This window comes from Nesoenas mayeri (genome assembly GCF_963082525.1).
Source record: "Nesoenas mayeri genome assembly, chromosome: 1".
NCBI classification, from domain to species: domain Eukaryota; kingdom Metazoa; phylum Chordata; class Aves; order Columbiformes; family Columbidae; genus Nesoenas; species Nesoenas mayeri.
Genome location: NC_137541.1, coordinates 56,574,751 through 56,587,363, shown reverse-complemented (window position 1 = coordinate 56,587,363; position 12,613 = coordinate 56,574,751). Strand labels below are relative to the sequence as shown.

General features: G+C 37.9%; 1 protein-coding gene across 2 annotated transcripts in view; it reads left to right on the top strand.

Annotated features, from left to right (window-relative positions):
* The window catches only part of FRS2 (fibroblast growth factor receptor substrate 2), a 52,046-nt gene extending 39,754 nt beyond the window's left edge, over nucleotides 1-12,292 (top strand). For both annotated transcript variants that reach the window (XM_080363425.1, XM_080363426.1), the window contains 5 exons: nucleotides 2,126-2,217; nucleotides 4,035-4,221; nucleotides 7,331-7,489; nucleotides 8,368-8,531; nucleotides 10,115-12,292. In XM_080363425.1, the coding sequence (XP_080219551.1) occupies nucleotides 2,152-2,217; nucleotides 4,035-4,221; nucleotides 7,331-7,489; nucleotides 8,368-8,531; nucleotides 10,115-11,065 (1,527 nt within the window). In that variant the 5' untranslated portion in view covers nucleotides 2,126-2,151 and the 3' untranslated portion in view covers nucleotides 11,066-12,292. The remainder of the gene's footprint in view (nucleotides 1-2,125; nucleotides 2,218-4,034; nucleotides 4,222-7,330; nucleotides 7,490-8,367; nucleotides 8,532-10,114) is intronic.
* Nucleotides 12,293-12,613: the final 321 nt, after the last annotated feature.

Below are 12,613 nucleotides of genomic sequence, written 5' to 3'. Positions count from 1 at the left end.
TGCTGTAACAGCATCCTGCTGTCTAGTTTTGTTTCCACTTTGTCAAAAGGTTTTGGGAGGTTTAAGATTGGACTTTATTAACTGTAAGCATCTGTGCTTGAAGGCTCATAGAGGCTTCTGTTTTGCCACACTTGAGTGCTGTATGGACCAGAGCTTGAAAAGTCTTAGCTGGAGATTTATATTATATTTGTTGTTAATCTGCATTGCAGCTATTTTCACATTTTGCTGTCTTGAGCGGTGTATTCTCAGAATGAAGAGGGTAGCATGTGAATGTTACTGTAGTGAGGAATTGTTGGGTGCCAGGGTAGGAAATTAGTAATAGATGTCCTTAGCTGTATCTACCTTTCTAAATAAAACAGGCAGAATTCTTCAGGGAAAAAAAAATGGAGTAGTTAAAATAACAATGAAATGTATGTGTGAAGACTCTTAAAAGTAGTTTGTAATTGAGAGACTGAGAAAATTCAGGACCTCTCATCACTTTGCAAAGAAACACTTGTGTGTAGCATAGTTCTTTGCAAGAGTAGAAGCAAACAACCAACCCTCCAGTTCCATGTTGAGTTGGGGGGAAAAAAGCTCTGTCATATTAATGCATGTTTTCATGTTATGGCCAGGAATGACATTAAAGAATCCATGATTTTGACTGAGTCTGTCTCTGTGTTACTGGATTAATCCAAGCCATGCTGTTACTCTTTCTGTTCAAGTTCTAAGTTGCACCTCTGCAGATTTGCACAGAATGTATCCAGTCTCTAGAGCAGCAGCATTGCTTTTGCGTGGCTTTTCTGGTCTAGAAGAGGAGAAGAGCTAGATGTGCTTCCTTCTGTTTCTTGTACCTTATTTTTCAGCAGACTAAAGAGCTACTTGGATACTACCATTGCATGCTAATAATACAAACGCCTGTCTAGAAAGCAAGTCTCGGTTTTCTTCAAGTGACATCTGATTTTTTTTTTTCCCTTTTAGTCAGAAAAAGTTATTAACCAGTTCTGTCTTCCTTCTTCTTGATTCCTAATATGTCTTCTTTTGACTTACTAGCTCTCTTTCAGGATTTTGCCCCACTTTTCATTTGTGTAGTGGAAATTCTAGTTCTTATCCAATACCAAGGTCATGTAAATGGGTTTTCTTTTGCCTCATATTCTTATATTTAAGAAATACAAAACTTACTACCTTCTACAAGGTGGTAGAGGGAGGAGAAGCAAGTTGTGAGATTTGGTTCTATGAACACTTTCTCATACTGTTTTATGAAAGTTTTTCCATACATAAAAAACCAGATGAAAATATCAAAAATATCAGATGTGTATTTTTTGTTTCCTTAATTTAGCCATGCTGTTCTGTGTTGGTTGAATATTTTTCTGTTTTATGGCAAATGAAATAGACTGTGTAACACAATCCAAACCTTAATAGAAACAAAAAACCCCAAGTTCTAAAATATTTGCGTTGAATGTGGATTTTCTTTTTCCTTCCCTGGACTTTGATTACATAGTTTTATGTACATTGCTATATGGGAAGCATTTAAAAGTGGAAGCACAGAGAGCCTCACTGCACAGCTGCCAGCACAGGGCTGCCTCCAGGCCTGGAACGCCTCCACGCTCCCCTGCAAACCAGCCCTGGAGCTGCCAGAGCCAGGGAGCCTTTCAGGAGCACCGTGCTGGCTGTTTGTCTTGCCTCCAGCAGCCCAGGGCTTGCGTGGGCCTCAGGAGGGCTGTGCGCCCCAGTTTAAGCTTGGGGAGTGCTCGTTCAGATGGAACCTGAGTCAGGTAGTTGCCTTGTATAAAGGCCCTAATTTAGGAGATGAGAATCACACCCAGTAAGTTTTTGGGTTTTGTTTTCCACCAAGCTGCTACCATGGGAATTAAGGTGACAACTCAAACTGGTCTGTTTGGTAGTAACGTCAGGTTGAATTATGGTAGGACTTACACAGCTTGGTGTTGTCGCCCCTTCATGCCAAATCTAACTTCACTGTTTAAAAATATTTGTAATATTAAGTTTATTTTTTTAATTACTTGTCACTGCAAAATTCATCATGAAGACTTGTAATTTTAGAGAGCAATTTGTGTTGGGTTGTTTTGTTGATGATACTGTATTTTTACTTAACTAAATAATAATTTTTAATTTTTTGTATCCCCTTTAGACATCACATGGTTTTCTAAAGAAGTCATGGGTAGCTGTTGTAGCTGTCCAGATAAAGAAACTGTCTCAGATAACCATCGAAACAAGTTTAAGGTAAGCAGCTAACATGGTGTGCTGTGAACTATTTTGTTGTTTTCTTGCAGAGTAGGTATGTGGTGGAAGAAAAATGAATGAAAATAGGGTGAGCATTACTGAACGGTTAAAACATGGCACAGTTGCAGATGTGTCCGTGGCTACAGGTTTCTCTTGCCCCTTTGAGAAATACTCTTACCAGCAGTGACAGGAATTCTCTAGACAGTCTGGGTTTGTTAATGACGGTTTTAATCTTCAGGAAGGAGAAGAGGCCCTGTGCTTTGGGTCCATCTCCATGTCAGCTGGTAGGGCCCAAGTAAGTGATGTTGCCTCTGGAAGGTTATGGAAGTTAGGAAGGGAGTCGTAAGGATTAAGGAAGAGCTGTTGGAGAACTGTGATTATGAGCCTGGATATGGGGTCAGCAATGGAAAATCTTAGGACTGCTGATTTTACTTGAACATCACTACTGACTGTAGCATTTTGAGAACTTTTATCCTTTACTTGAAGAAATTTTATTGATAAACATGCTTCTGTCTCTTACATCTCTGGAATTTGTAAGCTTGTGAACACTTGTTCATGTGCTTAACATGCTTAATGTAAAGCTACTGACGTCAGTGACTTTAAGTAAATATACCTTTGCATAGTCACACAAATAAGATTTGCTTCTGTGCTCCAAACTGTCTCTGTGAGTTGGCAAACGAATGTAATGCTTCCATGGTGAAAAATGATTCATGCGTTGCCTTAGGGCAACACTGAAATGAGCTTTAAAGCCATGGGAATTTCTGGAAATGTTTAATATTATCAGTACAAAAAGCTGAAGGATAGAATATTTTTCTGTTTTCTTGCTTTTTATGCATTTGACATCACTTTGTGTAACTAGTTCCTATTTTTTTTCTCCTCGCAGAATTTCTCTATTGTTGGTGTGGGTTACTGATTTAGCAGCAGGGGGGAGTAGATGAAAGAATGTAATTTGCAAAATGAAGAAAGTTGGCGTAATCCTCAGTGGCAGAGGAAACTATTCCTAATTCTTTTCAATTTACTAGGTTTCAAGTTGTCTCTTGAAGGAGTAACATTAATTGATACCATAGGGCAGATTTTTTGATAGCCTTTTTATTGGGTAAGAAAGAATCCCACTAAAAGAGTATTGTGAGATAAAATACATGCAGAGGAAATACACATTGTCCAAATTCCATGAAAGATGTGGATGACCTCCAACTGGTTGAAAAGCAGAAAGAATAAGAGTTTAAGCTTTATACACATGTTTTCATGCCAGATAACCATAGGGTATTTGAATTATTTGTTGATGTTAAAAAGGCAGGAAAAAAAAATCTGAAACAGCGTGGTGATTCAGCATAGTGCAAAGCTATACAGGTATGTGAAGGAAGCTTTATCTTGGAGCCCCTTATCCTTTTTCATTCCTTTTCCCAACTGTAAGTGGGGTTATATGACAAAGCAAATATTTATTTTAGGAATGGGGCTCTGAAGGATTCCATTAGCTGGGGTATGCCTTATCTGTGTGGAAATACTAGAATACATACATAAAGCCAATTAAAAAAAAAAAACCCAAACTTATGTATCTCTTCTATTTAAAATTTTTCCTCAGATTTTACAACGGTGTTATGCAGTCTTATTCATATTGCTTTAAAATGTCTATTAATTCTGCGCTGGGGGAGGAAAGGAACTGGTTTGGTGAGGTTTGTTTTTTTTAAAGACTTTTACCTTAAGGATCATAACTCATGCCGCAAGGCAGATGAAGCACATAGGTGAAACATTATTAGTAATGGTACTGGTGCTCAAAAGAGTCCTTACCTAACGCTATTTAACTTCTCTTTTTATAGGTCATTAATGTGGATGATGATGGTAATGAACTGGGTTCTGGCATAATGGAGCTTACGGATACAGAACTAATTTTGTACACCCGTAAAAGGGACTCTGTAAAATGGCACTACCTCTGTCTCCGTCGCTATGGCTATGACTCAAATCTTTTCTCTTTTGAAAGTGGCCGAAGGTGTCAAACTGGACAAGGTATGTGGAATTTTTGCATATAAAGCTTTTTGGTGGTGGAAGATGTTTTAAAAAAGTATGTTTACCTGTTCTTCGGCAAGGGTTATAGAGGCTATAGTTTGAATGTGGTTTCTGAAAAGAAAAAAGTAAGTTACCTTATGACGAATGGTCTTATGGTAAAATCAGGATTTGAGTTGCGTGTAATTTTCGGCATTGTCAGTCTGGAACACTTCATGTATGTGTGGATACTTCTGGTCAGCTTGGGAGGTGGTTTTGACAGGGAGATTCTCCTACCTTAGGGCCTGACTTGACTTTTGGGGAGAGGCAGTGAAACCTGAAAATGTGGAGGAATCTCCTCAGAATTCAAAGAAATCTCCATTTTTACATTCTTAAAGGACTGGAGCATTGGCATGGGTTGAATGTTCCTACCCTTCAGTAACACACTTGGGTTTCGTCTTCGTCCTAAAACAAAGGCCACTTTCATTTCTATCAGTGACATCATTCTCAAACTTTGACACATTTTTCTATGAAGTGTGTGAACTCCAGCTACGCTCAGTTATTTTCTGTGTGGCTTTAACTGGGAAAAGGTGATTACGTTTCCAGTTCCCAGATCATGCCTGCCTTGCCCAAGGTTGGCTCCCAGTGAGAAAATTGAGGCTTTTCTCTCTCCTCACTGCAGTGCTGAGGAAACAGCTGTTTTGGCTGAAGTCTCTGCCTCTTTTTGCATCTTTCTGCCTCAATGTAGCTGTGTGTAGTTGGAATTCTTATGGTTCACACTTTGTGAAATGAAGTTGCGTTTTTATTTTCTTACAGTTTTTTAGCATTTACTAGTGGTTTTATCAATAATGGTATCTAGCAATTGCATTTTTTTAAATTTCACTGTAAAAAATCAGGAAGTTGAAAGCACTTGATAATAAACAATCTTCATTATCCAAGCAGAGGTAAAGACAGGTGTGTTTTGTTTTGTTTTTAATAAGAGTTTAGAAGGCATTCTGAGCTCATCTCCTAATGAGAAATAGAGATATTTTCAAGTGTTGTGGTATACTCCATAGTAAACTAACTTTTCAGACTTCTAAGAAAGCAGTGAACTTTGTTTTGAAGAAAATAGTTTTATTTGATTTTACAGGTTTAATTTACTGCTGCTTCTAAACATGTAAAATAGATACTAATAAAATTCCATTGAAAATACTATTTTGAAGGTTCTTTTCCATGACCTATTAGCACATCTGCAAATTTTTCTACCAAGTCTAACTGACTTCCCTGCTTCCCTCCTGTTTGTTAATAGAGAAGATTAAGCAGGCTGTGTGAGCAGCAGCCCTTTCCTCCCTCTTTTGTTTCTTGCCTGCCTTATGTAATATTAAAATACTGTGAATATTGAGAAAAAAAGAAATCTGGCAAAAAATGTTCTCTTTGCTTCCATTTTGCAATGGAGCATTGTTCCTCAGACCTACACTGGCTTTTGTGGGCACAGTTGCAAAACTTAATCTTCACTTGGTGAGATGACTGAGAAGTTTTTCATTTGAGAATACTCTCAATACTGCCTCACAACTTTTACCGATTGCATGAGCCAACATTCTTGTTTGTGTTTTCCATTTAATCTCAAATTATATCTATTGATAAGCTGTCAGAATGCACTGATGGTGAAACATTGAGTTTGTGCTAGGTATTAAAAACCTTCAAGACATGTTTTGGGTGCACAGCTAATAGATAATTCAGGACAGAAAACTTGGAGGAGCTGGTGTGTCACCATATTGTGTAAGGGACAGATCACATTGTATTTAATGTGACTGTATTTAATAAAAATGAAGGTTTCATCAAGTTGTTTTTGCTTGCAGTTTCAGTGCCAGTTTGGTTCATCTCATATTTTAAGGAATCAGCAATTTGGAATCACTTTTTTTAAACAAAGGGATAAAGGCAGCTGAATTTCTCAGAAACATACTGGGAGCTTTTTAAAGCTTGTAAACCTTTTTTTCTCCCTTAAGAATTAAGTATCCAGTGTGAATTTTCAGAAATAATAAAAAAGTTAGGTGTGGAGTATTGCACTTGAGCTGGATCATGAGTCGGGGACATGTAGCAGAAGCAGCTCTACAGCTGCTGTGTTGCAAGCATGAAGCTTATTCACTACACCAGCAGAATACTAATTGGTGAGCATCATTCCTCTTAGCCCATTCGGTATCTTCCCAGCTGCTTTTTTATGAACTTCTGCCATGTGAAGCATTTCTCCTGGTTCTGATCTGTCACAGTTCTGCATCCTTAAATAAAGATACGATGATAGTAATTGCCAGCGTATTATCATAATTGCACTTAGAGAGCAAACTATATGGGTAGGTAGTTTTTAGTAGTGTTTTAAGACTGTAATACTCACTTGAAAAAATGAGCACCTGCACCCACAGTTAACAAGCATGTCAACTTTAACTTCATGCTTTCAATGGAAGAATAATCCAAAGCTGCGACTTTGCTGGTGAGGGTAAGTCGGGGCGCTCCCTGCTGTTTCAAGGCAAAGTGGCACAATACACACGCAAAATAGATGGTATTGCTGCTAACTTTGTGTTCTGTGTTTATCCTTTAGCCTAAAGCGATTAGTTTGTTGCTGTCTGTTTCACACAGTTTGTCTTAGTAGCTTTTCATTTTAATCTTCTTAAAGAAACTAAATTTTACCCGGTGTTTAAATCCTTCTTTCCAGTTGTGCAGGTTTCTTATTTTTATGGTAATTTAATAGAAATTGGTTTAAAAAACATGACCTTGTAGCACCACAGTAGTTTCACTTAAAAATATATATATATATATATTTAACAGGTATCCTTTATATCCGCTTAAAAAAGAAAAAACCTTACCCTGTTGTTTGTTTTGGTTTGGTTTTAACCCCTCATTTAGCACTCAAAACTTAGTTTTGATTTTAACTGAATCATTTTTCTAATTTAACTTTTGGTGCATGGGAATCATATTCTTCAAAGGTTCTTATAGTAATTTTGTGTGTTTTGATGCAATTACAATTTCTTAACGTTTTTGCTTCTTTAACAGGTATTCATTACATGGATTCCAGTTCTATTGTTTGAAAGTTATATACGTTTTAAGGCATGTTTCTTATGTTAAAGGATTTTGATTTTTTTTTTTTCTTATGTACTTATAGGAATCTTTGCCTTTAAATGTGCACGTGCAGAAGAGCTATTTAATATGTTGCAAGAGATAATGCAGAATAATAGCATAAATGTGGTAGAAGAACCAGTAGTAGAAAGGAATAATCATCAAACTGAGTTGGAAGCTCCAAGAACCCCTCGAACGCCTACCAGTAAGTATGGTTACACTGTCAGATGACATACCTGAATGTAATGTGCTACTTGGCTTTAAATTAGTTTCCTTTTTAATTACTTGAAGATTTAATGCAAATTAAATGCTATTTTCAGCTAAGAGGCTAATTACCAGTAATGCATTCTCTTGAGGTACTTGCTGAGGATTCTCTTTTGACAATCTTAAGTCTTGGGAACTAAATTGCCATCGTCAAGTTATTCAGCTTTAAGAAATAAGTTTTGGAAACTTAGTTGTTGCATAGGAATACACTGCTTTAGTGCACACCTGTTGAGTTGCTTTATCACCATATTTTACTTGTAGGATTTCTGAGAAATGTTAATATTGGGCGATATTCCAACCTTTTTATTAGGAAAAAAAGTAATGGTAATATCACTTGTATAGTGGTTTTGCAGTCTTTCTTTTGCTATGGGTAGATGGATGAGTAGAGTGAAGGCCTTGTAAAAATACCAGAGGATTTTAAGTAATCCCAGGCATATGGCTTGATATTTGAAATTAGGAATTCCAGGTTATTATTTCAGGGAAAGCTTCAGTAAATAAGTCCCTGTTTGTTAGGGAAGCATGTTGTTAATGGTACAAGAAGTTGAACAGGGAGTTTACTGGGAGGACTGTGGTATGTAATACACCTAGATTTCCACGGTTGCTTCAGATGTTTCCTAGTAAATACTGGGATGCTATACTCTGCCATTTGCTTTCCTTTTCTTTCCCCTCAGCAAAACTGAGTCTTGTGGATATTTAATACTATTTTACATATTTTAATTTCTCTTTTGCAAATCATAAATGAAGATATAAAGCATCTTACTCATATACAGTAAAATGTCCTATTTTAATATGTTTTTGCTTGTTTTCTAATTGAATCAGCTCCTGGGTTCAATGCACAAAGTTTACCTAACGGCTATCCCAGATACCCATCTTTTGGAGATGCTTCATCACATCCTTCCAGCAGACATCCTTCTGTCGGAAGTGCACGCCTCCCCTCTGTTGGTGAAGAATCAACACATCCTTTACTTGTAGCAGAGGAGCCAGTGGGTATTTTTTTTTTTCCCCCTTATATAACTTAGGTTCTACAGTAGTTTAGTTTTTTTTCTAATGCTTGTTCTGTATGCTTTCATTTGTGTTTATCAGTAGGAATCTATTTCTGTAATATGCTAACTACCTCAGAATAGTATTTGCTTTGCATCTTTAAAATTATACGTTGTAGCATGGCTTGTTGAGGAAGAGTAACTCTTTTAAGTTGCTCTTCATATTTATATACAAATAAAGATATAGAAAGTTTGCATAGACTCTTCAACAATTTCCGTAATGATTTTTAAACACATAAATTGTGCTTTTTGCATATAAGTCTACTATTTCGCAAATAGAAATCATGGAATAGTTTAGGTTAGAAGGGACCTCTAGAGTCCTCTAGGTCAAATTTTAAAGTTAGATGTGGCTGTACAGAGCCTTGTCCTGTCATGCTTTGAGCCTTGTGTTCCACTGTTTGACTACTTTTGAGAAAGCTTTTCTCCCTAATATGTCATCAGGTTTGTGGTTTTTTTTTCCCTATTACAGCTGTTGTCCATTACCCCTTAGTCTTTTGCTGAACATAAGCTATTTGGTTTATTTCTGTCAAGGAGAAAATCTGTAACTGTTGGCAGAATCTCAGAGTGGTTGAAGTTGGAAGGGACCCCTGAAGATCATCCAGTCCAACCCAACTGCTAAAGCAGGGTCACCCAGAGCAGATTGCATAGGAATGTGTCCAGGGGGCTTTTGAATGTCTCCAGAGAAGGAGACTCAACAACCTCTCTGGGCAGCCTGTTCCAGGGCTCTGGCACCCTCAGAGTAAAGAAGTTTCTCCTCATGTTTAGATGGAACCTCCTGTGCTTCAGTCTGTGCCTATTACCCTGTTGTTGGGCACTACTGAAAGGAGTCTGGTCCCATCCTCTTGACACCCACCCTTATATCTCCTTCCCTTTCAGCTTGTGTTGATCCACCATGGGAACTTGGAGGGATAAACTAGTGGTGTATTTATGCCTTTCTTAGTGGCATCTGGTGCCAACTCCTGCTCCTTTTTAATTCTGAGTGCCACAGTTCATACGGAATTGTCTATTTTTCTACTTCAGTTTTTAAATGGACCGTGAATTTCCTTTGTGGTGTGGAAATTACAAAGATAAATTTAGCCAAAGTGACTATTGTCATTGTCTTGGAAAGTAGACAGCAAAGTAGAGCCCTGCATCACTGATTTGTCCAAGTGATCTAATGAGTTAAGTTGGAGCAGCCCAAGTTTTCCCTGCCCAGAGCAGAGCTGGAATAGACCCTGAAAAGCTGTAACTAGGACACAACTGAGATAAAATAATTATTAGTGCAGTATGTAAATTCTGTTCTTTTGTTAGGATAACGTTAACAAAACCAACAACAAAATTTCAGGGGGAGAAAAACCCCAAACCAAACTGTGCACAGTTCAGCAAATTTGAGAGAGATGACCTTTGCTTTTAAACAGCTGTTATCACAAGATTTGGTTTTCAGGTATTTTTATTAGAGAAGTAGGGAGTTAAGGAAAGCAATTTGGAGGGGAAAAAAAGGTGCAAATAGCATTTGAATTGCCTTCTTTTTTTTCTTCCCCCTTCAGGTACATACTTACGTCAACACTACTGGGGTACAAGAGGAAAGAAAAAATCGATCAAGTGTGCATGCGCCACTGGAGTCAAAGCTTTCCAACACTGAGACAACTAAAGAGAAAGAAGATCAGATGTGTACTGATGACAGAGATGCACAGGTTCTCCTGGAGCCTGAAGGGGTCAAGTTTGTTTTAGGACCAACACCTGTTCAAAGGCAGTTAATGGAAAGAGAGAAACTGGAGCAACTTGGGAGAGACCAAGTCAGTGGCAGCAGCACAAACAACACTGAATGGGACACAGGGTACGACAGCGATGAACGTCGAGAAACACCATCTGGTAATAAATTGGTGTATGAAAATATAAACAGGTTATCAATCCCTAGTGCCTCAGGGGTCAGGAGAGGTCGTTTGACATCAACCAGTACCTCAGACACCCAGAACATTAACAACTCTGCTCAGAGAAGAACTGCACTGTTGAACTATGAGAACTTGCCATCCTTGCCTCCTGTTTGGGAAGCCCACAAGCTGAGTAGAGATGAAGATGACAGTTTAGGACCAAAGACCCCGTCTCTGAATGGCTATCACAATAACCTAGATCCAATGCATAATTATGTCAATACAGAGAATGTAACAGTACCAACAAGTGCTCATAAAGTAGAATTTACACGACGTCGGGACTGTACCCCAACAGTCTTTAACTTTGACATTAGGCGTCCAAGTTTAGAACACAGGCAGCTCAACTACATACAGGTTGACTTGGAAGGTGGTAGTGACTCCGACAACCCTCAGACTCCAAAAACCCCCACCACTCCACTTCCGCAAACTCCAACCAGGCGCACAGAGCTGTATGCTGTGATAGACATTGAAAGAACTGCTGCTATGTCAAGCTTGCAAAAAGCACTGCCCCGAGATGATGGTACTTCTAGGAAAACTAGACATAACAGTACTGACCTGCCTATGTGAGCCTGGGAAGCATTAAATCATTTGCACCTTTTGTGAAGTTTATAAAATTGAAGATGCAAATACTTTGCATTTCTTAACACTAACGCCTTTTATAGACTAATAGAACTTTTTCTGCATACTTCATGTACTTGTCTAACTAAAGGGAATTAATGTAGAGCAAGTATTCATTTAGGTAACACTATTTCATTCTACAGTAGTAGTAATTACTGCATAGCAGCATCACCACCTTTCACAGTGCCTCTTTAAATTGATTAGTCTGAGTGACATGCCAGTTTTGAATTTATAAATATTCTGGTCTGGTGCCTATACTCGTTAATGGCATTTATAACACTTTTTAAAGCCTCTTGATATGTGCATTATTAGCAGGTAAACCTAATCATTCAAGGTATCTATCTTATGTTCATTCCTCATTGAAGTGTCTCCGCCAGGATGAAATGTGTGTAATGCATTAATTCACTCAGTTTGACGTACACAAGATATATTGGTTCATCTCAAGGGATATAGACACCACAACTTTTTTTGTCTATGTTTGGTTGTTTGCCTTTTTTTTTTAATACCGCATGGGCAAGAAGGCCTCTAATTCCCAATAGTTTTCTTAACTTGTGTGACATTTGAGAGGTCGCATTGAAGTTCATTGATCAGAGCTCTAAATGCATCTAAACTCAGCCTTAAGCTTCTTCCGCTAGAAGAGAATTCTGAGTGGCATATCAAGTTCCCTGTGAAATCTGACAGAATTTTAATCTAATTAGAGTGGTGTTTTTTGTTTCTGTTTTTTGTGAAGGAATTCACAGGTTGGCTGTATGAATTAAGGCTCTCTTGTCATTTCTTAGTTAAGTGTGCCTTCCTTTCTTTGCATTTGTGTGTTTCTTTTTTATCTGTTCAGTAATGTCCTGTTTTAAAAGTAAAAATTTTGTACATAGCTTTAATTATTGTTCAGGGTCATTTATGTGTTTGTCTTACTCTCCACATTTGACAGATTCTTGAAGGTCAAATGGTTGTCTTTGTCCAGTGTTCTACTTGTTTTATGCCTGGCAGAAATACCCCAGCTCTCCAGCAGCATGCATTATTGCACAACTGGAAAGGTTTATTATGCAGTTATTGTCTTCCTCTAAAGCATCAAACACAGGTTACACGGGAGGCAGGGTACTGGACTTGATAGTTCTTAAAGAAAATTGTGCATTCTAGCAATGTGCATCCATAGTCGATAGTATACTTTAATTTAGAAAGATATGTACTAAATTATCTGAAGGTAGTATTATCTACAAGCGTACTTCTATTCCTTTTGCAGTTGGTGAACTTGGTTACAATGATGGCTGCTCAGTGTTACAGGTACATCCAGGTAGAATGGTGTTTGTTGAATATGCCAGATGCACCCTTAGCAGAAGTTTTGGGGTTTGTTTGTTTTGGGTTTTTTTTAATACTCTGAATAATTTTAGAATCCTGGCAGTATTGCAGGTGCACCTTGGTACTAGCAGCAGAAGAGATTATTCTTGAGCCTGTGATTGCAAAGGAATTGACACTTGTGTGAACTGGTGTGATGTAAAATAA